Genomic DNA, 24987 nt, shown 5'->3' on the forward strand with positions numbered 1-24987 from the left:
AAGATTCCCCAACTAAGAGCCAGTTTGGCCTGGTAGTTAAGAAACCAAGCTACAAACCAGGAGACCAAGAGTTCTAGTCCTGACTTAGGCATGAAAGTTGACAGGGAGACTTTGGGCCAATCACTAGGAGACTGTGAGTTCTTAGGCATTAGCCTTAGCCTTAGGCCTGAAAGCCTGCTGAGTGATTTTCAGCCAGTCCTTCCCTCTTAGCACAACTCACCTAACAGAGGTGTTGTTGTGTGGAAAATAGAAGAATAAGTATATTCGCTATCTTGAGTTTATAAAAAAATAATAAAGAGATAATAAATAAACAGGACGGTCAGAAACAGGAGATGATAAAACATGAAAAACAAAGAAGTTGATAACCCAGCCCTAAGTAACTCCTGCAAACATATTGACCCGTCTTAAGACTCATTCTGAGAAGCCCTGGACATTCAGGACACTGGGTTTAGAATAACAGGATTGGAAGCAGTGGTGGGATTCAAATTTTTTTACTACTAGTTCTGTGGGCATGGCTTGGTGGGCATGACAGGGGAAGGCTACTGGGGAAAAAAAACCATTCCCACCCGATCAGCTGGGACTCTGGAGGCAGAGAATAGATTGGGGCAGGGCCAGCCAGCGGTGTTATTTACCGGTTCTCCAAACTACTCAAAATTCCCGCTACCGGTTCTCCAGAACTGGTCAGAACCTGCTGAATACCACCTCTGGCTGGGAGGGATCTTGTAGGTCATCTAGTTCAACCCTCTGCTCAAGCAGGAGACCCATGCTTTTTCTTGATGGACAGGCCATCTTAGTCGATGCACACACTGTACCTCAAAAAGAAGGAGAGACTCTTCAATCGGCCGGTCTCGCCATGGAGAAGGGGGTGGATTGTGTCCTTTGATTTCTTCCACCTTCTGGTGGCAAACATAAGCATGGCCTCTGGGAAGGAGGAAAAAAGACATCAACTACAGAGACAAGGAGTATGATCTGGGCAGTAAGGAAGGACCATGCGTTACAGTAAGACTTTCCATAATCCCCTCTGTAAAAAAAAAAGGGAAGATTAGAACAAAGGACACTTTGGGGGAGTACATGAACAAATTAGATGGGCAATTTTCCAGCATTTTTATGCTATTTGGGCCTCCTTACCTTCTAACGAGATCCACTGCCAAGGCATACAACTCATCAAAGTAGTCAGAGGCATGTGTCACTGCATACGGAGTGTATCCTAAAGGAAAACAATACTAAAATGTGATAAGGCCTTGTTTGATCAGTCACATTATAATAGAAAAGGCAAATTCAAGGCTTTTCAAGAAATTGCTATTCCCCCCCCCCACCCCCCACCCCAAAAAAAGACTCCCATGAAAAGGCCACCAATACAGAAGTAGCCACCCCTCAATTGCTGCACATAAGCCTGAAAGCCTGGTGTAAAACAGGGGTAGGGAACTATGGCCCTTTTATGACTTGTGTGGACTTCAACTCTCAGAATTCCTGAGCCAGCATAGGGCCATAGTTCCCTACTTCCGGTGTAAAGTATGGTAGCCTTCCACAGCCTCTGGAAAAGCCAAGAGGTTTTTTGTCAGAGTGTGCACAGTGTGACTACTATTTTGAAACAACCCAGGAACAAAATACAGTACACAAAGCATACACACACACACACACACACACACAGCAAAGCCAGGCAATCAATCAATCTTCAACCATAACACAGAAGCACACACGGAGAGAGTAACCGCCCTCCCAGGGCCTCTCTTTATATAGATAGCTTCTTAAAGTGGCAGTAACCCTGCTGACTCATTCTAATTTCATCATTTCGGTTTACAGCTTTACAGCAGCTGGTCCACCATTAAATCAACATTACCTTAACACTCCTCCCATTTAAAGCTGCTGAATGCTTTAACATATTCAGGACACTTTCTTTTTCCATTATATCCTTGTCTCCTGCTTCGGTTCCTACTCTCATTGCTACAAACGCTACTAGTACCATTACTACTGTTGCTGCTGGAACTCCTCCTATTTCCATTATCTATTGGCTCTGTACACCTTAACAGTTTTCTTGCCATTTCAACCTTAGGCCCATCCAGCAAATAAAGCCTTTCCCCCCACTGAGCACCTCCACCTCCTTTTCCCTGAGCACGCATACCTAGCCACTCCACTATGTCTAGGATGCCCGTAAAATACTTCTCCTCTTCTTTTTCAGGGTTTGTGTCGTCATAACGCAGGAAGCAAATTCCACCGTTTGCCTGGTTTTGGGGGTGGGGTGGGGAGAAAGGAATTAAACAGCACACTTAATCCCCTAGTTCATCAAAAAACTTCTTTTTCTTCCCAAATGACAGCAAGATTAGAGCACCACCGGAAAAACAATACCTCAATAAAATCACCAAACAAATAAATTGGGATTTACATCCGGCAAAGATTACCTTCTATGTCTGAGCTATGATTTGCTCACACCTCTGGGAGAGGTACATTACATCAATGAGGTGGTCATGAACGTCTGCCAGGATAAATCCCACCCTCCCAACTCAATAAGAAGAGGAATATTCCAAACACACCAGCAGTTCAGAGTGTGGAAAGAGGCTCAAGTGTCTCACCTTGGCAAAGCCAAAATTGAAATTGATAGCCTTGGCGTGACCGATGTGCAGAATGCCATTGGGTTCAGGAGGGAATCGTGTACGGACCTAGGCAAACACATTTCGATTATGTCAACAAAGATTCAAAGATTTATAACTACAGAATCTCTACACGAATCCCACCTTAATAAACTTTTGGCATTACTCTATACCACTCTTCACAATTTATTTTAAATGTGTGTGCAGGTATTTGTGGGGTTTTTTTTTTACTCCCAGCACCTTTGTGGACAACTCCCTAAAGTTTTTTGGCAAGGCTTTTTTTGGAAGTGGTTTGCTCCAGACTTCGTTCCAAGAACTAAGAGTGAATGGCCAAAGGTCACTCAATTGGCTTCGTGATTATGGTGGGAATAGACCTCACATTTTCCCAGTTTCTAGCCTGATTCTTAACCACTACAGCAAAGTGGCTCTTTAGTTGGGGAATCTTCACAGTTTGGGGGCCATAATATTTGAAGGAACACTGCTTCACAACCATTCTTCCTCTCCAAACCTAACAATCAATCCAGCTGCTATTCCCCCTTGCTGAGACATGGAAAGGTTCTGCCCTTCCCTTCTCCCAAAAGCTCAATCTGAGGATGTACACCAGTATGTTTATTCCTTTTTGACTTCTCTGTCCAATCATATTAGGGGAAAGGGATTCATCTTAAATCCAGGATTGCCTTCTGTTTGGTTAAATATAGCTTATTAATATATAACTCATCACCTGCGATGGAGCTATTTAATTGATACTAGCTGATAACCCGGTGTTGCCAGGGTATTTATTTTTCTTAATCCTGTATTAGACAGGAAAAGAAATGAATGATATCTATAGTGTCGTGTAACAAACACACCCTGCGTGACCCCAACCCCCGCGCGCATGACATCCGTGCCCTATTTTGGACCTAGTAGGCCTCCCTGCAACCTCCAGGGAGCAAAAATGGGTTACCGGGGGGGGGGGGGGCTTGCGCTGCACCCCCTGCACTCCCCCCCCACGCATATGTGGCAGAGACCCAAAAATTAGATGGCTAGCGAGGAGAGCTGGGCTCTTTGTGCCACCTGCATGCCAGAACACACACACACATATACACACACACACCGAGGGGTGTCTTACCCCCCACAGTATTTTTCTCCAGAGAGTAAGTCATCTGTGTACCAAGTTTGGTTGAAATTGCTCGAGGCGTTCCAGAGTTATGCTGGAGAACACACACACACACAGACAGACAGCCATTTTTATATATGTATAGATTTTAAGGGTTTTACTTTAAAGCACTTAGAATTAACACTTTTTACATGTTAAAACATTTAGCTCCTTTTTTAAAACTTCCATTTTTAGACTGGTAGTTTAAGTGATCAATAATTGTACGAAAATCAGGCTCTCCAGAGGATCTCTGCCTGCCTCTCACTCACCTGTCCACCTGTGATCTCTAAATGCTTCTTCAATAGATTCATGGTATTAGGTGTAACGATGTAGCCTTCAGTTTTATAGTTCTCACCTGGAAAGGCAGAGAACACACTTGAACTCAGAAGAGTAAAACATGGTCAGTGAATGCAGGATTTCTTTGCAATAAATGCAACTGTGCCCTAATAAACGCAGCTGGGACAATTTTCTACCAAACTACCTGTCCAATGTCCGTATTTAATCCACTCAAAATTCTTGGCTGAAGGCTTGACAGTGACTAAATGTCAACCTTTCAAGGTAGTCTTGGCAGGAAACCAAAACCATAAATACCAACACTGCTTGTATTGCAAGATTAGAGTAACAAAATCTTGCCAAGTCTGTAAGCACTCCCCCATTTCCTTGTCTTTACTTTCCAGAGAACTAGGGAGGGTCTCTTTTGAGACTTTCTCCAGTCCATCCCTCCTCTGGACTCAGATTTCTCCTATCAGAGTGTTGTCTAGGCTGTGGCTCTTCCTCCCATCTCCCAAGGTTATTCTCACAGCCCATTACATCATGGCTTCTTAAATCAGCTTTTCCCACATCCTGCCTGATGAAGCCCTGTGTTACAAGAGGCTATCTAGTACAGGGCTCACCAACCTTTCGGATCTCAGTGACCATTAAATTCATGTTTTTAAATCCCACTAATATCTGTCTAATGACCATCTGGGTGGGCATGGCTAAGTGGTTATGTGACTGAATGGGTGTGGCCAACTCAATGTTACTCACATCGAGGGGCAGCTCAATGGCCTTTACTTGCCCTTCCCTTCCCAGCCACTCCTCGCCTCCCCACCCGGGCTCCTTAGGAAGCAGTTGTTGGGAGCTAAGCAGCCATCACGAGAAGAATTGGCAAAACAGCTGGCTAGTTCAAATTAGATCTGACCGAGAAGGAGGCTCAGCAGAAGCACCTCACTAAGGACTATGAGCATAGGCTTTCCAAGCAGAGGGAAGACCTGCGAGAGTGCAAGGCCAGGTACCGGTGCCTGGAGGCTCAGCGAGATGAGATGGTCAGCCAGTTCCAGGCAATGATGCAGTCCCACTGAAACGAGGCCCTCCAGCTCTTCGCCACCAACGACACTTCCCTCCAGCCTTCGCCCAAAGCCCCACAGCAAGAGGCTGAAGCTGACCCCAAGTCAGAATTTCTTCCCCACTCCGACCCACACAAAAAGACCCCAAAGCGGGAGACTCTCTGCAGCAACACAAGCATTCAATGCATGTATCCGGCCCAGGGGTCCTAGTTTGAGGACCCCTGATTTAGTGCAATATAAAAAATGCAAATAGTTTTTCTGCGGACCACCAAAAATTTTTCGTGGACCACCAGTTGGTGACTGCTGGTCTAGTAGCAGCAGGAGTGAACTCAGCGTACAAAATAGCATCAGTATCTGATGGGTTGGGCAATCTTTTCCATCCTATGGCCCACAGAGGGATTTAGTGCCCAACCTACGACATCAGCAAAATGTACAGGTAGAGCTCTTTTTTTAAAAAAAATGTTTCAAAGGGGGTGTATATTAATGGGTATGCAACAATAAAAGTGCTGTAAGTCCTAGTCCTTAAATTGGTCCATATCAGGGAAAAGTGGCTTGGTTTCATCAGGGTTTGGATGATTTAAATGGGGTTTATTAGATGCCTTTAAAGCATCAGCATTGAGAATTTAGATCTCCCAACCAACAAATGGACTGAACATGCACTTTGTTGGGAAACAATTCTACTGAGCCATTACTGAAATGCTGGAAGCGGACTGTGACCTCCTGATTGCCTATCATATGTGCTAAATGCTAACATTTAGGCCAGGCGTCAGCAACCCGCAGCTCTGGAGCTGCATGTGGTTATTTCATCCCTCTGCTGCAGCTCCCTGTCACTGGTCAGCGCCACAATTTTGAGAGGAGCTTCTGGTTTGGGGGGGCAGAGGAAGCACAGCACGCTAGAAAGAGACTCTATGGCAAGGGGTGGGTTTTCTGGTCAGCTCCACAATTGATAGGGCTTTCGGTTAGGACAGGTAGAGGAAAAAGGACGCTGCACTAGGAGGAGACTCTATGGTAGGGGAACTGGACTTCTGGTTGGCTCCAGAATTGAACAGGGGGCTTCCGGTTAGGACCGTTGTGGTTCTTTGAATGTTTAAGGTTGCCGACCCCCGATTTAGGCCATCAAGGATGAAATGCAAAGCCTTCTCTGATCGATCGGTAATTTATCCAAATGTAGATTGCAAGAACTCCAAGGCAGCTTACCTGGCTTGTGGAATTTGAGTGCTTCCCCTCTCAGCTGCTCCAGGAGCGATTTTGTCTCTTGGTGTGGTTCCCCTACAGAGCATTGGTTTGGATATTGTTTTTTTATTAATTAAATTATTATGCCACACATCTCATTATTATCCAAAGCAACTGGCATAAAAGCCAGGGAATTAAATATCAGGCATTCCAAAGCATTTCCATCTGTAAGGGCCACTAGAGATATTCTCCCCCACCCACTATGGTGACCTTCTTTCCTGATTGTCTTTCTATATTTTTTTTTCTATATCTAGATCTAAATCAGGATTTTTCTTACTTGTATTTTACTTGTAACACGAAGGGCTGTCTACCATTATGAAACACAGTTAGTATGAATAAGAGTAGCAGAAGAAGCAATCTTAAACATTGCAGAACATTCATCACAAGAAGAGGCTGCTAGAACTTCTAGTGGTGATGGGAGACGGAAAACCCAGTTTTCTGTTCATCGTTACAAGCCATAATCTGGATATAATCTCAATTTGTAGGAATCCAAATGCTTGCGGCAGCCCTAGCCAACATGGCCAACAGTTTTAATGCAACCAATAGTAGATCAGCACTGTTTGGAGGACCAGATGTTATGTAGCCATGTTTTAGACTGGAATTTTGAAAGCATACAAGTCATTTCAATTTAGGTTCAGCTGAATCTTTTTCAGGCTCAAATAGAATGGACCTCACAGCATGGGAAGCTGCCCTATACAAGCCATGACAATAGGCTTAACTATCTGGTTCTATTCAAACTGGATGCAATTTTCCAGGATTTCGGACTGCATCCCTTCCTAATCCTCGTAGAAGTAGGATAAGGGCTGATGTCAGACCTGGAAGCCATCTTTTACATTTGGGCCTTCAGGCCTGCCACATTTTCTACTGTGGAAAAATGAGAGAGGGGATTATACGGAATATGGATGATATATAGTCAAAATAACATTATTTTCTCAGAGAATCAAGGACATCTTGCCCCGCAGCTGTGATGGTATGACTGAGAGGCATCTCCAGTTTTGGATGGTGTCTGATTGGATCATGTGATGGACTTGTGGATGCTGGGCGTGAACTTTCTTTTGGATGGGGAAAACCTGGAAACTTTCAGAATTGGGTTTTCCCAGATGTGCCAATATGACATCGCTAATAAAATGGAACTTTGGGGAAACTCAAGCCTCAGAGTCTTCTTTCGTTGAGGGTGTTGCTTAGAACTCTGACAGTAACCCGAATCTGACAGCTGAATCTTGAATCTCCTATATAACAAGAATGTACATAATTCTGAGTGGCAGCTTTTCCTGAGAAAGCCTTTGTATCATGCACAGCTGCACAGCCTCAGATGTTGGTTATGGCTCAGTTTCCTTCACAGACATTGAATGAAAACTCCCAGAATTCCCACCCAGTGTTCGGTTAGGATAGGATGCCTAGGAATTTTGGAAGGTTGAGTTCCAGATAGTTCTGGAGAACTCCAAAATGGAAAAAATTCTCAATGGTTAATTGAGAGACCATTGTTCTCCAAGAGTGCACTAGAGGGCAGCCCTGATTTCAGCAGAAGCTGAAGACTTCTTGGCTGGCAGAAATAATTTTCCAAAGTAGATTTTTTTTTTTTTTTAAAGCAAGCACTGTGGATGCCTACTGTGTTAATTCTTTCTGTCCTTTACTGAGAGGGCAAGTGGATGTTGAAAGGTTGAAAAATTCCTGTGGCTACAAGGGCCAGAGAGAGGCCATCATGGATACAGAGCACTACAGAACTTAATTGCAGTTTACAGCCAGACACTTACAAAGCAAAGCACTCATTCAAAAAAGGCCTTACCATTTTCCACCACCATTGATTTCCCCTGCTCTGGCTCAGTATTACGGGCCTTCGGGGTCTGACAAGACAAACAATAAACACTGGGTGTCATCCAGTCTGGCCTCAGTAGTTAGCAGAAGATAAGCTCCGAACAGGACCACTATAGGCAGAAATCTAGCAGCTAAAGTTTTCTCCTGGGATAAGGAGAGGATGTTGTGGTTTGCCAGTGGCCAACAAAGCTGACAGCAGAGTTGGACAGTGAGGAGGTTGGGGAGGAATATAGGCTAGTCCTGGAGGCTGGGGAAGGCTCGGACAAGGGCTCTGTGTTAGAGGCAGAGACTGGGCAAAGGCTGTCTGGCAGTAATCAGGTGCCTACGGAGCTAGACAGCAGCGAGGCAGAGGAACAGCTAGAGCCTGTTCCCAGTGTGCGCATGCACAGAGCTGCCAGAACAACTCAGAAATCAGGGTAGACTTAGAGAAGTAAAGTCATAAGTGGAAGGAATAAAAGAGGAACGATTTGTTCGTTCGGTCATTAGATTCGTTTCAGGAGTGTGAAAATCTGTCCATCAATCCAAGCTAGATAAGGTCTGTAGTCACGAATGTTCCTTTGAAAGACTGTTTGCCAGGCCTTGCTGAATGTGAATGAGAGGAATTCACATTCGTTTAATAAAAGGGGTTTTGTCAGGACCGGGACTCTGCCTCGTGCTTTTTGGGGAAGCCTAGGTCAGAACAGAGGATGCTGGGAAAACTTTCCTGCCTACTGGCAAGGAAACAAACAGGAAGGGAAAGGCAGCTACACTTCCAACTAAGGGAGGATGGCATTCTGACAGGCACCAGCAACCAAAGGCTTTTTAAGTAGTCAGTTTTATCAGAAAGATGTTTCACTGGCCCTTTAGATCCCTCCCTAAGCACTTTTAAGAAGGGCATGATGAAAGCATATATGTATATGCCTCCACAGGATTGCCTGGCCCCAGAACATTACTAACTTTTGGAGAAGCTCTAAAAGCCCAGCTTTTCAAATATGCCCAAGGCCAGGGCGATTTGTGATCTCAACTGGTAGAGGATGGATGACTTGGTAGCTATGTATATTTTTCTCTCCCATGTGCTGAATTTGCCTATGTGGTTTTATAGAAATTCTGATACCGTATGCTGCCTCGAATCTTTGGATTAGGTGGCCTAAATGATAAATTAATATTAACATTAATTAGGCATATTTATTCATACCGAAATAATAAGTATACCCAGTGGCGGGATCCAACTAGTTTAACAACCGGTTCGGTGATCGCGTGCGCAGTTTTAACAAAACTTACGTTCCACGTTACTTCTGGGGAGTAACACAACTGAGGCGCAACAATCTGCTCTGCCGCACGAATCAGCTAAGAGGATATAAGTAAGTAAAACACAGGGGCGTGGGGGGGGGGCACCTGATCGTCGGAGTGAACTGGTTCTCTCCCAGCTGATCATCGGAGCTACCAGTTTGCCTGAACCGGCCCGAACCAGCTGAATCCCACTCCTGAACGGTATACCTCAATAAAGAATATAGGTCAGAGAGCATCATATCCTCCCTCTCTAGCAACTGTTCCAGCCTCCCTAGGAACGACCATCTGTGGCAAATCATCCCTCTATCCAATCCCTCATCCCTACAGAGATGACAAATGTATATGGATCACAAATGTAAGCACGTCAATCAATGTGTGCTAAGGGAAGGAAACAGACAGCTAAACTACCTTGGATTTCTTTTCCAGGTCAGCTTCTGTCTTTGGGCCTAATAAGTTTAGAACCTGCATGAGAAAGACAGACACGAGGTTAGAATATAGGGAAAGGTACTGGATCGCTTATAGCAAGTTAAACTTCATTTCTTCAGCCAACAGATAAAACTCCTTATTTTCAGCTGCATCAAGGAAGGGTCCTACTGTCACAAGAACAGGGGTCCCCGACTCCTGAGCCGTGGCCCCACTACCAGGCCTTGAGCCATTTGGAACTGGACCACAGAAATGGCGGGCAAACGGACAACCAAAATGATCTGCAAGAGCAGCTCCCATTTGGAAACAGTAGGGACTTTTAAATGCATATCCTTCATTTTTAGTCAATCCTCTTGTATATATTTTAGCATCTCAAGTAGATGATCCAAAATAGTAGATCCAACTAGGTACCTGTAGGTCCACTTCGTTTTTAATTATTTTGCCATCTGCCCATTTCAACTTGCTCCGGGCCTCACCTGCAAGAAAATAAAAGGACTTAAGGACTGCTGCGGCCTTTTTTTTAAAAACTGGTACTTAAGACAGACTCTTACTGCCTTGGGACTCTTACTGGGGTGGGTTCCGGCAGCCACTACTGCCGGTTCACTCATGGCCATGCCCCACACGCGCATGCACAGTGCAATAATAATTGCTCTGTGCATGCACAGAACCAAAAACCAAGATAGTGGCACCGGGAGAACCAGTTTGGGGGCGTTGCTGCCGGTTCCAGCGACCGAGGCCATCAAACCACTACCGGTTCAGCTGAACCGGTCCTAACCAGTAGGAACCCACTACTGGACTCTCATATATCTGGGACACTTACTATAACTGGAAAAAGCAGCAGAAAAGAATTACACGTAGTCTTCGACTTACAACAGTTCATTTAGTGACCATTCAAAGTGACACAGTACTGAAAAAAGTAACTTCTGACCGTTTTTCACTTACAACTTGGTCATCTGATCAAAATTCAGATGCTTGGCAACTGATTCATATTTATGACAGTTGCAGTGTCCCAGGGTCATGTGATCAGCTTTTGGGACCTTCTGACCAAAAAAAAAATGTCATGGGGAAGCCAGATTCACTTAACAAACTTGTTACTAACTTAGCAACTGGAGTAATTCACTTAACAATCTGTAGCAAGGAAGGTCATAAAATGGGGAAAAAATCACTTAACAAATGTCTCATTTAACAACAAAAATATTGGATTCCATTGTAATTGTAAATTGAGGGCTACCTTATTGCAGGGCGAAGCTTCATCAGATTTTTCAGGTATTGGGTACCCGTTATTTATTTAAAAACAAATAAAAACCTCATAAGGTTTTCAAGATTTCAGTGAGTTTAAAACAGGGTCAGTAGCAACAAAATATTTTGAATCTTAAAAAAAACCCTCTTCAATTGAAATACACAGTTCTGATCATCCCAGCAGTGTTCTGGGCTTGAAGCAACCCCTTTGACCTTAGAATACCTGTTTCAAACTCAAAACACATCAATTTCAAGCTCAAACGGTTGGGACAGATTATTTCAAACCAATTCTTACCAATTTCAAAACTCTTGTGAATTCCAAACATCCCTTTTACACCTTCATCTGAAGTCCATCTGATTTCATACAGGAATGGTATAATTGTGCAAACATTGGTGAGAGTCTGGCTTTTTAAAAAGCATTTTTCAAAACATTACGTGGATTATAAGTAAAAGCTCCGAGGAAAACTGATTTACTTCCTCAGTTCCACTTTACTGTATGAAACAGACAGGGGTGAGCTTCAAAAATTTCAGCAACGCGTTCTCTGCCCAGCTGCTGGGTGGGTGTGGCCATGGCCATGGCAGGTGTGGGCGTGGCCTACTAAGGTGGGCGTGGCCTACTCCATCTCCTGCGCCGTGGTGGTGGTGGGGCGTTTTCACCTTCCCCAGGCTCTGGAGGCTTTCTTTGAGTCTCTGGGAGGGTGAAATTACAAATTTCTCTACTTTCCAAAATTTCCGAGAGGCCCGTTTTCCCCCTCCCCGAGTCTCCGGACAGGCCCTGTACTTACCTTGCATCCAAAACGGGCCATGTGGAGACTCCAGGGAGGGGTGAGATGGGAGGGGGTGGGGCGGGGCCAGCCAGGGGTGGGATTTGGATGTTCTCCAAATCAGCCATAATGTTAGCTACGGGTTCTCCTGAACCCGGGCAAACCCGTAGCAGCCCACCCCTGGAAACAGAACATTGGAGAAGGCAGAGCTCTTGTTATGCTTCACATTTATTCCTCCACTGAATTTGCTGGTGACATTTTCAGGGGCAGGAAACAAGGAGAAAAGAGCTGAGTTTGAAAAGGGCACACGACAGGACAAGAGCAGTGCCATTAAGGAGATGTCCCACCACAGCAATGAATGTGAAGAAGCCTGCTTGGAACATGCCACATTCCACTCACCCATCAGAACCCCCATATTAAAATGGTAGCGCTCTGAAAGGAGCCGAGCTCTGTGTTTGCAGATGGCAGCTTCCACCTAGACATAAAGAGAGGAAGAAAAATTCTGGTTTAAGAAAAGGAGGAAGGATTCAAACTGACTTCCAGACAAAGCTGAACATGAGATGCTATAAGCACTTTGATGTAGAAGATTACAAGACTAGGAGATAGGTGCAAAACATTGTGTGTGTGTGTGTGTGTGTGTGTGTGTGTGTGTGTGTGTGTGTGTGTTTGTGTGTGTGTGTAAGGAAAGAGACAAGATTCAGCCGTCTTTGTTTTGTAAAATATATATTACATATGCATTAGAACAATTAATCAGTGGAACAGCTTGCCTCCAGAAGTTGTGAATGCTGGATAGCCATTTGTCTGAAACGGTATAGGGTTTCCTGCCTAGGCAAGGGGTTGGACTAGAAGACCTCCAAGATCCCTTCCAACTCTGCTATGCAATGTATTGTATTGCATCGTCCTCAATTCAAATGATGGCAATGTGGAGAAATGAGCTAGTAGAGAACTATATACACAGACAACTATCGTATTCAATGTGGTTATTTTTAAGGGCCTAAAATGGCCAGGTGTTCATTGAAAAGGAAATATTAAATGGATCTACTTTCAATTGTTACTTGCAAGCCAGAATCCTTGCATGGCATGAAAAGAGCATGTCTATTAAGCTGCTCTTTCCAGGGTCCACTGGTGATATGTTTAGCATTACAGGCAGTCCTCGACTAACCAACAGAATTGGGGCCAGAATTTCCATTGTTACACAAGGCAGTTGTTAACTAAATCACACAGTGGTTAAGTGAATGTGCCTTCCCTCATTGACTTTGCTTGACAAAAGCCAGCTGGGAAAATTGCAAATGAAGATTACATCACACACACAAACACACACACAAACACACAAACACACACACACCCCAGATGCTGCAACTGTTGTAAATATAGGCTGTTTGCCAAGTGCCCAAATATTGATCACGTGACCATAGGGATGCTGTGACAGCCATAAGTGCAAGGACCAGATTTAAGTTACTTTTTTCAGTGCCACTATAATTTTGAACGGCCACTAAATGAATGGTTGAGAGTCGAGGATTACCTGTACCTTACACCAGGAGCCTTGGCTTATTCCTCGCTTGCCATGTCAGAAGCATATGGCAGGGTTTGTTAGGAATGGCCCTGTTAGAAATAGCAATAGCACTTATAGACTTATATACCGCTTCACAATGCTTTCCAGCTCTCTCTAAGCAGTTTACAGAGTCAGCCAATTGCCACCACAATCTGGGTCTTCGGTTTACCGACCTCGGAAGGATGGAAGACTGAGTCAACCTTGAGCCTGGTGAGAATCGAACTGCCAAACTGGTGGCAACTGGCAGTCAGCAAAAGTAGTCTGCAGTACTGCATTCTAATCACTGTGCCACCACGGCTCCGTGGAATTATTCACCTGGAGATTATTTTATTTTTGGCCTCCGTATAGGAGTGAAACTTACTGCCTCTTCAATCTGTTCTGGTGTGATGACCACGCCAATGCCACATTCTCTGTCGAAGTCTGCTGTATTAATGGGATCCACAGGGTGACTTTTAAGGTATTCCAGAGCAGCTGCAGGTATGAAGAATACAGGTCTTATAGCAATAGCAGTGGACTTATATACCGCTTCATAGGCCTTTCAGGCCTCTCTAAGCGGTTTACAGAGAGTCAGCATATTGCCCCCAACAATCTGGGTCCTCATTTTACCCACCTCGGAAGGATGGAAGGCTGAGTCAACCCTGAGCCGGTGAGATTTGAACCGCTGACCTGCTGATCTAGCAGTAGCCTTTAACCACTGCGCCACCAGGTGGATTAGAAAGGGTGATGTGCTTCAGTGGGTGATGTGTTTGACCAGGATCTGGATGATTTCAATTCAAATCTTCACCCAGCTATACATCTAGCTGGTGAGCCTACAACTGTCATTAGATTCTCGTCTCCTTCACAAATTGAAAGAGGCATAATCTACATCTGTGTTTCTCACTCTTGGCAGTTTGAAGATGTGTGAACTTCAACTCCCAGAGTTCCTCAGCCAATTATGCTAGCTGGGGAATTTTGGGAGTTGAAGTCCACACATCTTCAAACTGTCAAGTGTGGGAAACACTCAAAGCCATTTGATACACCATGAAAAATGGGAAGATAAAAATAAATCAGAGGGATGACAGAGGGCAATTTCAAAAACAAATAGGCCATGCTCCTGTAAAGCTTTTCAGAGCAGAACCCATGGCATTTTCTGGATGTCTCAGGATAAAGCTTTGTTACCATGGGGCTGAACTGTGCTGTGCTCTCTAACCATTTGCCATGAAAACTCACAACACTTGTGACCCTCCTGTAACTATTATCTGGGTGATTCTTTATATGCCATTTCCTTTTGTGGTTTCTGAAACATACTATCCCTCTCAAAGGCATAGTCAAAACGTCCTCTGCTCAAAAAAAGGCTCTTCCATTATCATAGCATTGCCATCTCACACATCTGCGTGTGTGTGTGTGTGTGTGTGTGGGTGGGTGGGTGGGTGGGTGGGTGTGGGTGTTCCAGCATAACTCTGCAACACCTCTAGCAATTTCAACCAAACTTGGTACATAGATGACTTACTCTCTGGAAACAAATACTGTGGGGGTAAGACACCCCTAAAACCTCTCGGTAGTGTGTGTGTGTGTGTGTGTGTGTGTGTGTGTGTGTGTGTGTGTGTGTGTGTGTTGTGTTAAGATACAGCCTGTTGTGCCTTAAAATGGCTTCTAATGTACAGTGCAGTGGATTTGCCATGGTACTCCACAAGGGGGCTCCCTCTGGTAAGGGGGAAAATCCAACATTAGAAATCATATTTTGTCCAGACATTCTTAACACAGTAGTAATTTTCTTGACTCTTCTGGGGGCACAGGGAAAACATTTTTAACTAATTTAATTGTCACCAAAATCAGGGTGCAGGGAGAAGTTGCTCTTGCCATCGCCTCTTCAGGAATTGCAGCGACGTTAATGGAAGGAGGGAGGACAGCCCATTCCACAATTACGTTGCCACTTATAATTCATTCCTTTTCCTATCTAATATAGGATTGGGATAAATAAATATCCGGGAAACACCGGGTTATCAGCTAGTCCTGTATAATGTTTACGAATTCAAATTGTCAAAGAACAAGTGTCGATCTAGATATATTCCATCCACCCTAAATGCCTCTCTTACCACAGAGAAAATCTTGAGCAGAAAGTTTCCTGTAGTGGAAAAGCTTCCTGTTTCTCAAGCTCTGATCATTTATTTCATCCGGTCCACTGTGGTATAAGAGGACATGCAACAAGGCCTTTGGGGCCAAAACCAATCATCAGTAATCAAAAAGAACAGGGGGATTCTTGGCTCCAACCTGTGAAATTCCCAAATATGTACCATTGAGCTGCAGATCCGTGATTATCTTTTTGGTAGCAATGTACTCAACAAGGTCACCAAGACGCTTTGAGTCCTTAAGCCGGGAAGCCACATTGTACAACAGGGTGCCGACTGTCTTGTCAATCACTGGACCCAGGATTCTTTGTGCCTGAAGAGTAAGAGGAGTCAAAGGGGGAAACTGTAAGTCAGGATAACAGCAAGAGTGTATATTAGGAAGAGGTGATGTCTCTTAAAAATTGAGAGCCTTTTCTAGCTTCTCTCTCTCAGACAACAGAAAGCCACTACCAGGTAAAACCAGACAGATTTTCCACCCTGATCTTTCCAACTGGAGAACGAACATTACAGAATTGTTCCAACCCGACAATCCAATGACTAGCACTCATGCAGGTAATCTTCAACTTACAACTGTAATGGAGCCTTCCTGTTCGTAATTTTTAAGTCATAAAGTCAAAAATTGTTATGGTCATAATGCGGGTCAATTTCACAACCTGTTTTGGGGTGGCTATAAAACAAACACTGAGCTCATTAAGCAAACCCCATTGCTTGCTATGGGGGCTTTCTTGCAGAAAAGCAGAAGTAAACTCCAGTTTTTAGCAAAAAGGATGTAAATCACACTCATTGGAAGAGTCTAATGCTGGGAACGATTGAGGGCAAAAGTAGAAAAGGGACGACAGAGAATGAGGTGGCTGGATGGAGTCACTGAAGCAGAAGGTGTGAGCTTAAATGGACTCCAGAGGATGGTAGAGGACAGGAAGGCCTGGAGGAACGTTGTCCATGAGGTCTTGATGGGTCGGACATGACTTCGCAACTAACAACAACACAGTCATATGACCATGGGAGGCTGCAAATGGCCATAAATGCAGGCTGTTTGCTGAGTGTCCAAAATGTCGCTATGTGACCTTGGCGAGGGGATGGGGGGAGAAGATTGCTGTCAGAACTTTGAACCCAACTGTAAGTATCTTTGGGGAAGAGTCCATTGGAACTTTAAATAGTTGATAAATGATTGGTGGTAAGTCAATGAGTCCTTCCAATTCATTTTAGCTGTTGTATTTTCATGTATGAATATAAATAAAGTCCAAAGTGATGATGATGATGATGATGATGATGATGATGATGATGATGATGATGGTGGTGGTGGTGGTGGTGGTGATTGCATCTAAACAAGAACCTCAGGAAATTCAGTTGTTATTCTTTAAATCTATAAGACAACTTTTAGATTTGTCTATTATGAAGCTGGACTAATCACATTTGGGAGAATTATAATGTCAAAGGCCTCTTTCTTAACAATAGAAGAATACATGTTAAATCTGTCCCACCCAATGACTTCACCCTCTTCAAAAAAAAAAAAAAAAGCAAAACATACATTGAAAAACAATAGCCTGGTTTCTTTTTCATTTGCTATTTATATTCTCTGTAGAGTCACACTTTCACTTCTAGAGAGATACACAAAGGAAGGAAATTCCAATGCAGAAAAATGGTTTGGGAGATACAGTAATTGTCTGCATTAAGATATGAGCTTTAATACCTTAGAGACATTTCAACAGGGTTTTTTATGACAGCAGTATTGAAACTTGGACGAGTTTACCTTAATATGTTTGAACTCAGCTAATGTCAGTACTGAAATAGGTGAACATCTTCAATGTGAATCAAACATAGTTAGCATTTCTTCAGACATTATCACAAATTGCAGCTTTAGGTAAAGGTAAAGGTCCCCCTCACACATATGTGCTAGTCATTCTGGCTCTAGGGGTACTCATCTGCATTTCAAAGCCGAAGAGCCAGCGCTGTCCGAAAACATCTCCGTGGTCATGTGGCTGGCATGTCTAAATGCCGAAGGCACACGGAATACTGTTACCTTCCCACCAAAGATGGTTCCTGTTTTTTCTACTTGCATTTTTACATGCTTTCGAACTGCTAGGTTGGCAGAAGCTGGGACAAGTAACGGGAGCTCACTCCATTATGCGGCACTAGGGATTGAAACCACCAAACTGCTGATCTTTCTGATCGACAAGGTCAGCATCTTAGCCACGGAGCCACCATGTCTCTTCCTTTTCTAAATCTTTCCTATTTGTATTTATACTAGAACAGAAGACAGGAATCAAATAAAATTTGCAAGCAGTCTACAAGAGACATTGATCTATCGCTATGAAGATTCCAGGGGATCTTATATCTGAGCCTCTTTCAGTTTATCATCCTAAGAATCATCTCCATTAACCATTGGCATTCCTACCGTAGAATGATGATACTCGGTAGGGCCAAAAAAAACCCAATTCCTTACTCAACGTATAGTAAGTTTTAGACATAACTTGGGAACTTAATTATACTTATTTAAATTATTTTACGTTTAAGGCAGCATGATTAACATGTTCCATTGATCTCAACATGACTAAGTCTAATCCAGCCCACTGACACGTTTTAGGATTGTTTAAATTACAGGTATAACTAGTTTCAACATTCGCTGGAAGAATAAACTGAGCAGAATCTACTCAGAACAAGGCAGAAATGGACAGCAAAATATATTAGGAAAAGCGAGGAACAGATTTCCAAGTACCATTCTACACAGTAGCAGTTTCTTTTTTCCAATGGAATTTACACCCACCGATAGGTTTGTATGAAAACTATCAGACTAATTGAAATTTGACAAACCTCTCTCAAATTTCACAATGTTGTAAAAGCAGTATCTGTATCTGGGGACTAGCCTCCTTTACAATTTTCTAAAATCCAGTGCAATACCTTTTGTTTAAAATCAACACATCTTTTTAGCAGTTATTTATTTTATTTTATTATATTTAGTTCAAAATATTTTATTTAGTTTTATTTTATTTATCTCAAACATGTATGAGGTAACAGTATAAGTATAAACATAGACATGAACACAGGAAATGGGTACAAATAAATGGGACAATAGGGCAGGGACTGTAGACATGCTGGTGCGCTTATTCACGCTCCCTTACAGACCTCTTAGGAAAGGGGTGAGGTCCATACTAGAGTGTGTTCACACAATACGTCAAGCTGCATTTTGCTCACTCATGGTATAAAACCACAGTTGGGCTAGACTCCCATATTAAATAGCTACTTTTTTAAAAAATTATACATTTTATTGTCTTTAATCTATTCTATTTTACCCAGCCAGAGAGTCACATGTGAGAAGGCTGGCTATCTAAAACAAAATATGATTACCACATTAGCCTCACATACAAGGCATTAGACAGATTATTAGCCTTAGTACATTATATAAACCCAACTATGAATTGCTCGGTAGGACCCATTGAAACGCTGAGTAAGAAAGCGAGAGACAAGTATCTGGAAGTGAATGAATAGCATAAAAGTGGTTGAGAAACGTGGGACAGTTTCCCTCGTTTTACAGAAAAAGTAGTTTTCTGATGAGCAGAAACAGCTCTCTTATTATTTTTGGAAACATTAAGTTGGAAACTGAAGGACGGAGAAAGCTTTTCGCCCTTTCAGTTTCTTCTTTAAAGAGCAGGGTCACTACCGGAAGGGGGGGCAGAAAACGTGGCAAGGCTACCCCCGGGACAGCTGGGGAAACGGCGAAGGGGCTACAGACGAAAAGAAGGGCGGCTACTGAGACCTGTACGACTGCCTCGCGGAGCAATGCGGTGAGCGCCTCGTTCCGAAGGGTCTCGCGAGCCTTGCTCTCGCTCAGCCCGATGCTCACGAAGAGCCGCAGCGGGTCCGATTCATCAGCCGCCATGCTGCCGCCTGCCCCTGCCATCACGCCTAACTTCCGCCCGCAGTAGGGCACGGGCTTCTCCACGCCAGCGAGCGCGGCGATGAAACGCAAAGCCAATCCGAATCTGCGGTCCTCCCCGTGACCAATGAGAAACACTTTCACAGAGGCACGCCTTCCCGGGTTCTCCGACAAATCGGAACGAAGCAACCTGACAGGAGGTGGGGCTATAGTTGCAGCAGGTTGCACCAATCAAAGAAAATATATTTAAACTCTGTGCTAAGAAATTATGTAGGCAGGTCCCTTTTTTCTTATGTTTATAATAGTGCGATTTAACGCACGCTATTTAAAATTCCGTTATGAACTACCCTATTGTAACCTGGAGGATCTCCTGGAAAATTCCAAGACTTGGTTTAACTTTTTGTTTGGTGTGCGGGAGAAAGGAATGGTAAAACGTTTGGGCTGTTTATAAAATAAAAAAAAACCTTACCAGATCATCTTTGCAAGAATGCTGTAAAATATATATTCTTATCAAAATGTAGTATATAAACACTAGTAACATTGTATAAACAGAGGCATAGAATCAAAATCACGTGAAGCATTAGTACCGCTTTATAAAGCCTTAGTAAGATCTGGAATATTGCATCCACTTTTGGCCACCGCATTAACAAAAAAAAGTGTTGAGACTTTGGGAAAAGTGCAAAGAAGATCAACTAAGATGATTAAAGGCCTGGAAACAAAAACATATGAAGAACGGTTGCTGAATTTGGCTAGCCTAGAGAAAAGAATGACTGGCGGGACATGATTAGTAGTATTTCCAGCATTTGAGAGGCTGCCACAAAGAGGAGGGGATCAGTTTATTTTCCAAAGCACCAGAGGGCAGGACAAGAAAGAAGGGATGGAAACTAATCAAAGGGAAAAGCAACCTGGAATTGAGGAGAAACTTCCTAACAATGAGGACAATTAACCAGTGGAACAATTTGCCTTCAGACGTTGTGTGGGTGTTTCCTTACTGGAGGTTTTTAAAAAGAGACTGGGGAGTCACTTGTCTAAAATAGTATAGGATCTCCTGCTTGAGCAGAGAGCTGGACTAGAAGATCTCCAAGGTCCCTTCCAGCTTGATTCTGATTCTCTTAGGACTTGATTTGTAACCTTTTCTAGGCTGAATGCAGCTCACCAATGATTCAGTAAAGCTAATTTTGTTGCAAAATCAAAACACTAAATCCGGGTGGGGCCACAAAATTTAAGTCGGTTGTTAAAAAAGACACTGCTGTAATCTGCATGCTTTCCTGGAAGTAAATATCTTTGAATGCAATGAGGCTTTCTTCCAAATAGGCCAGCAAGAGTTCAGAGTTAAATCATACACCAAAGAGAATATAATGTGGGTCATTATGCATTACAGATAGTCCTTACCTTACAAACCTTTGTTCAGTGACTATTTGGAGTTTCAACGGGGCTGAACATATGATGACCAGTCCTCACACCTATGACAGTCACAGCTTCCCCACAATCACATGATTAAAATTCAAGCACTTGACAATTGGTATGTGTAGGAAGTTAAAACCCACGCCTTTCCTAGACAATTGAAATATCCTGGGAAATATCAAAAAGGCAGAATATTATATTTCCCTGGATGTGAAATGGAGAAACATGTTTTTGGCAGAAAACAGACTCACTCTTAATAGCCCCCACCTTTGTCAATGAACCATTAAAGCCTGAGTTAGTCTATTCCACATAACAAAGGTAGGATTGGCCTTCTACAGAAATTCACCACAAGGAACCTGGGAAAATTTCATCAGCCAGCAAGGCAACCAAACTTGGACTCAAAGCACACCCTACAGAGTTGCCCTGCATGGCCCCATGGGAGTCCCCCATGGGAGTCCCCCATGGGAGTCTGACAACCAATCAGAATAGAAGCTCAGTTTCAAAGCTCAGAGAGGGCATAAAACAGTTACTTTCAGCATCTTGACCCTTTTTCTTCTTCACCCAACTTCTTGAAGAGTGTGATCCACCTTTTCTGTTCAGGAGCTCAAGCCATGTGATCCTGTCCACCTTTAAACCATCTTTCCAAGCAGCCTTCATGTTTCCAGTGTCCTTTTCCGCACTTGGAACTGAACCCAGAAGGACATTTCTTCCAACATATGTATTTACAATGGTTGCAGCATCCTGGGATCCCATATTTCCCAGATGGCTTCCGACAAGCAAAATCAATGGGAGAAGCAGGAGTTTGTTTAACCATCCCTTGATTCATTTAACAACTGCAGTGATTCATTTAACAACTGTGGCAAATAGATCATAAAATTGCATGTGGCTCACTTAACAGCTGCCTTGGTTAACAGTGAGAATTCTGGTGTGGTCATAAGTTAAGGGCTACCTGTATTATGTACTATAGGAAGTATGGAAACAATGAAACATTTACTAAACTTTGTGAAATCAGATAAAGCATTTACCGTAAATTAAGATGGGATAAATTTTGCAAGAGTTTTCTGATCAAGAAGGATACATACCTAAGCTATTATATAAAATTCTAAGTAATTTTTGAATCAGTGATGAGTAAGCCTAATTCTACTGAAGTATGTGTAAGTCAAGGATTACAGGTAGTCCTCGATTTACGACCACAACTGAGTCCAAAATTTATGTTGCTAAGTGAAACATTCGTTAAGCAAATTTTGCTTCATTTTAGGACCTTTCTTGCCACACTTGTTAAATGAATCACTGCAGTTAAACTAGTAACAAGATTGTTAAGTGAATCCGATTTTACCATAGACTTTGCATATAAGAAGGTCACAGAAACTGATCACGTGGCCCCAAGGCACTGTAACCGTCATAAACATGAATCAGTTTACCAAGCATCAGAATTTTTATCACTTGACGATAGGGATGCTGCAACAGTCATAAATATGAAAAATAATCACAAGTCACTTTTTTCAGTGCCATTGTAATTTTGAACTGTCACTAAATGAACTATTGTAAGTCAAGGCCTATAGTATCTGTTCTGTTATACTCCAAAATATAGAGACTGTGATAAGAACAACCATGGAACACTTATGATATATATCCACGTGTATATTATGCATTGACAGAAGGTCCCATCTGTGCAAATCAATATTGCAAATACTGCACATCTCACAATTAGCTGTCATCTACACAGTTCACCCCATTTAGTAGTTCACATATATGGCTAAAAATTAGATGCTCAGAAGGCAAAACAGATTATCCGATTAACAAGTAATTCAGGTTAGGTTATTTGCACCCAACCCCACTGGACTAATTTTATAATTCATTTTCACAAACAGTGACATATAAATACATATGTATTTATTCTGGTACCTTTCTCTGCAAAGAAATTCAGAGTCAGCTGTGTTTATCTTCATTGCCTAATATCTGTATAAAACCTAGGATATTTTGAGAAACCCTTATCAGTTAGCAAAATTGCTTTTCAGGCAAATTAAAAACCCACATTTGATATGTGATGAAGTTATTTTGATAAGGCAGATTCTTTAAATCACTGTTTCTTAACTTTGGCAATGCTAAGGTGTGTAAATGTCAAGTTCACACTTGGTTGTGTCAGGATTGAGAGACACTGCTTTAAAAACACCAAGGTATTATATACAGCTGATCAGTAAGTATTACGTATTTGATCATGTGCCATCAAGTTGTTGTCAATTCTTGCAACCACATGATAGATTTTCTCCTGCATGATCTGTCCCAAACTTGGTCCTTCTGGCCTTCTAACAGTGTGCTTGTCACTTCTGTAATTGGCTCCATCCACTTAGTGGTAGATATTCTCTCATTCTTTTTCTTTCCACTTTGTCCAGTCCTAGTTGAACGCAGTTCATGGAATGTCATATGGAAAACTATTGTCTGTATCATTCTGATTTTTGTAAGTATAGACAATACAATACAATACAATAGCAAAGTTGGAAGAGACCTTGGAGGTCTTCTAGTCCAACCCCCTGCCTAGGCAGGAAATCCTATACCGTTTCAGACAGATGGCTATCCAACATCTTCTTAAAGATTTGCAGTGTTGGGGCATTCACAACTTCTGGAGGCAAGCTGTTCCACTGATTAATTGTTCTAACTGTCAGGAAATTCCTCCTCAGTTCTAGGTTGCTTCTCTCCTTGATTATTTTCCACCCATTGCTTCTGGTTCTGCCCTCAGGTGCTTTGGAGAATAGTTTGACTCCCTCTTCTCTGTGGCAACCCCTGAGATATTGGAAGACTGCTATCATGTCTTCCCTAGTCCTTCTTTCTCTTAAACTAGACATACCCAGTTCCTGCAATCTTTCTTCATATGTTTTAGTCTCCAGTCCCCTAATCATCTTTGTTGCTCTTCCCTGCACTCTTTCCAGAGTCTCCACATCTTTTCTACATCGTGGAGACCAGAACTGAATGCAGTATTCCAAGTGTGGCCTTTCCAAGGCATTATAAAGTGGTATTAACATAAGGTGACCAGATTTTCAGATTGGTAAAGAGGGACACCACTGGGGGGGGGGGGGGGCGGCGGCGGCTTGATTAAAAATTTTATATTTTGTCAAAAGGTCACACAAGGCAATCATATGACCCCAGGACACTGAAAGCATCATAAATATGAATCTGTTGCCAAACATCAAAATTTTGATCACGTGACCATGAGGATGCTTCAACGGTCGCTAAGTGTGAAAAATGGTCATCAGTCACTTTTTTCAATGCCCTTGTAATTTTGGTCACTAAATGAACTGTTTGAAAGCTAAAGCTAGCTTGCATTATGCTAGCTTACATTTTCAAGAGAGAGAAGCTAAACTCCTTTTAGAATTGAAATAGAAATGAGTAGAATAGAGTAGAGTAGAATAGTTTATTACCCAAGTGTGATTGGACACACAAGGAATTTGTCTTGTACATAAATAAAATAAAATAAAATAAAATACCATTCATCAAGAATCAATAAGCTACAACACAGTGATAGTCTCTCTCTCTCTCTCTCTCTCTCTCTCACACACACACACACAAACACACACACACAAACACTAAGGTGACCAGATTTTCAGATTGGTAAAGAGGGACACTGGGCAGGAAGCCCTATACCATTTCAGACAAATGGCTATCCAACCTCTTCTTAAAGACTTCCAGTGTTGGGGCATTCACAACTTCTGGAGGCAACTTCTATTCCGCTGATTAATTCTTCTGTCAGGAAATTTCTTCTCAGTTCTAAGTTGCTTCTCTCCTTGATTAGTTTCCACCCATTGCTTCTTGTCCTGCCCTCAGGTGCTTCGGAGAATAGTTTGATTCCCTCTTCTTTGTGGCAACCCCTGAGATATTGGAACACTGCTATCATGTCTCCCCTGGTCTTTCTTTTCATTAAAATAGACATACCCAGTTCCTGCAACCGTTCTTCCTATGTTTTACCCTCCAGTCCCCTAATCCTTTGTTGCTCTTCTCTGCACTCTTTCCAGAGTCTCCACATCTTTTCTACATCGTGGCGACCAAAACTGAATGCAAATATTCCAAGTGTGGCCTTCCCAAGGCCTTATAAAGTGGTATTAACCCTTCACATGATCTTGATTCTCTCCCTCTGTTGATGCAGCCTAGAACTGTATTAGCTTTTTTGGCAGCTGCTGCCCACGGCTGGCTCCTATTTAAATGGTTGCCTGCTAGGACTCCAAGATCCCTTTCACAGTTACTCCTGTTGAGCAAGGTGCACTTA

At 42.8% G+C, this 24987-nt stretch overlaps 2 protein-coding genes across 2 annotated transcripts in view; one reads left to right on the top strand and one right to left on the bottom strand.

The window, feature by feature from the left end:
- QARS1 (glutaminyl-tRNA synthetase 1) overlaps positions 1-19375 on the bottom strand; it is a 35048-nt gene extending 15673 nt beyond the window's left edge. Inside the window, exons 1-13 of the mRNA XM_032208578.1 lie at positions 19206-19375; positions 15617-15764; positions 13705-13814; positions 12191-12266; positions 10200-10264; positions 9774-9827; positions 8068-8125; positions 6246-6317; positions 3993-4078; positions 2571-2657; positions 2123-2222; positions 1129-1207; positions 813-921 (exon numbers count right to left, since the gene is read on the bottom strand). Of these exons, the coding sequence (XP_032064469.1) occupies positions 813-921; positions 1129-1207; positions 2123-2222; positions 2571-2657; positions 3993-4078; positions 6246-6317; positions 8068-8125; positions 9774-9827; positions 10200-10264; positions 12191-12266; positions 13705-13814; positions 15617-15764; positions 19206-19349 (1188 nt within the window). The 5' untranslated portion in view covers positions 19350-19375. The remainder of the gene's footprint in view (positions 1-812; positions 922-1128; positions 1208-2122; positions 2223-2570; positions 2658-3992; positions 4079-6245; positions 6318-8067; positions 8126-9773; positions 9828-10199; positions 10265-12190; positions 12267-13704; positions 13815-15616; positions 15765-19205) is intronic.
- The window catches only part of LOC116502680 (zinc finger protein 420-like), a 474998-nt gene that overhangs the window by 444004 nt on the left and 6007 nt on the right, over positions 1-24987 (top strand). The gene's annotated exons all lie outside the window — the stretch shown is intronic.

This window comes from Thamnophis elegans, chromosome 2, assembly GCF_009769535.1.
Source record: "Thamnophis elegans isolate rThaEle1 chromosome 2, rThaEle1.pri, whole genome shotgun sequence".
NCBI lineage: Eukaryota > Metazoa > Chordata > Lepidosauria > Squamata > Colubridae > Thamnophis > Thamnophis elegans.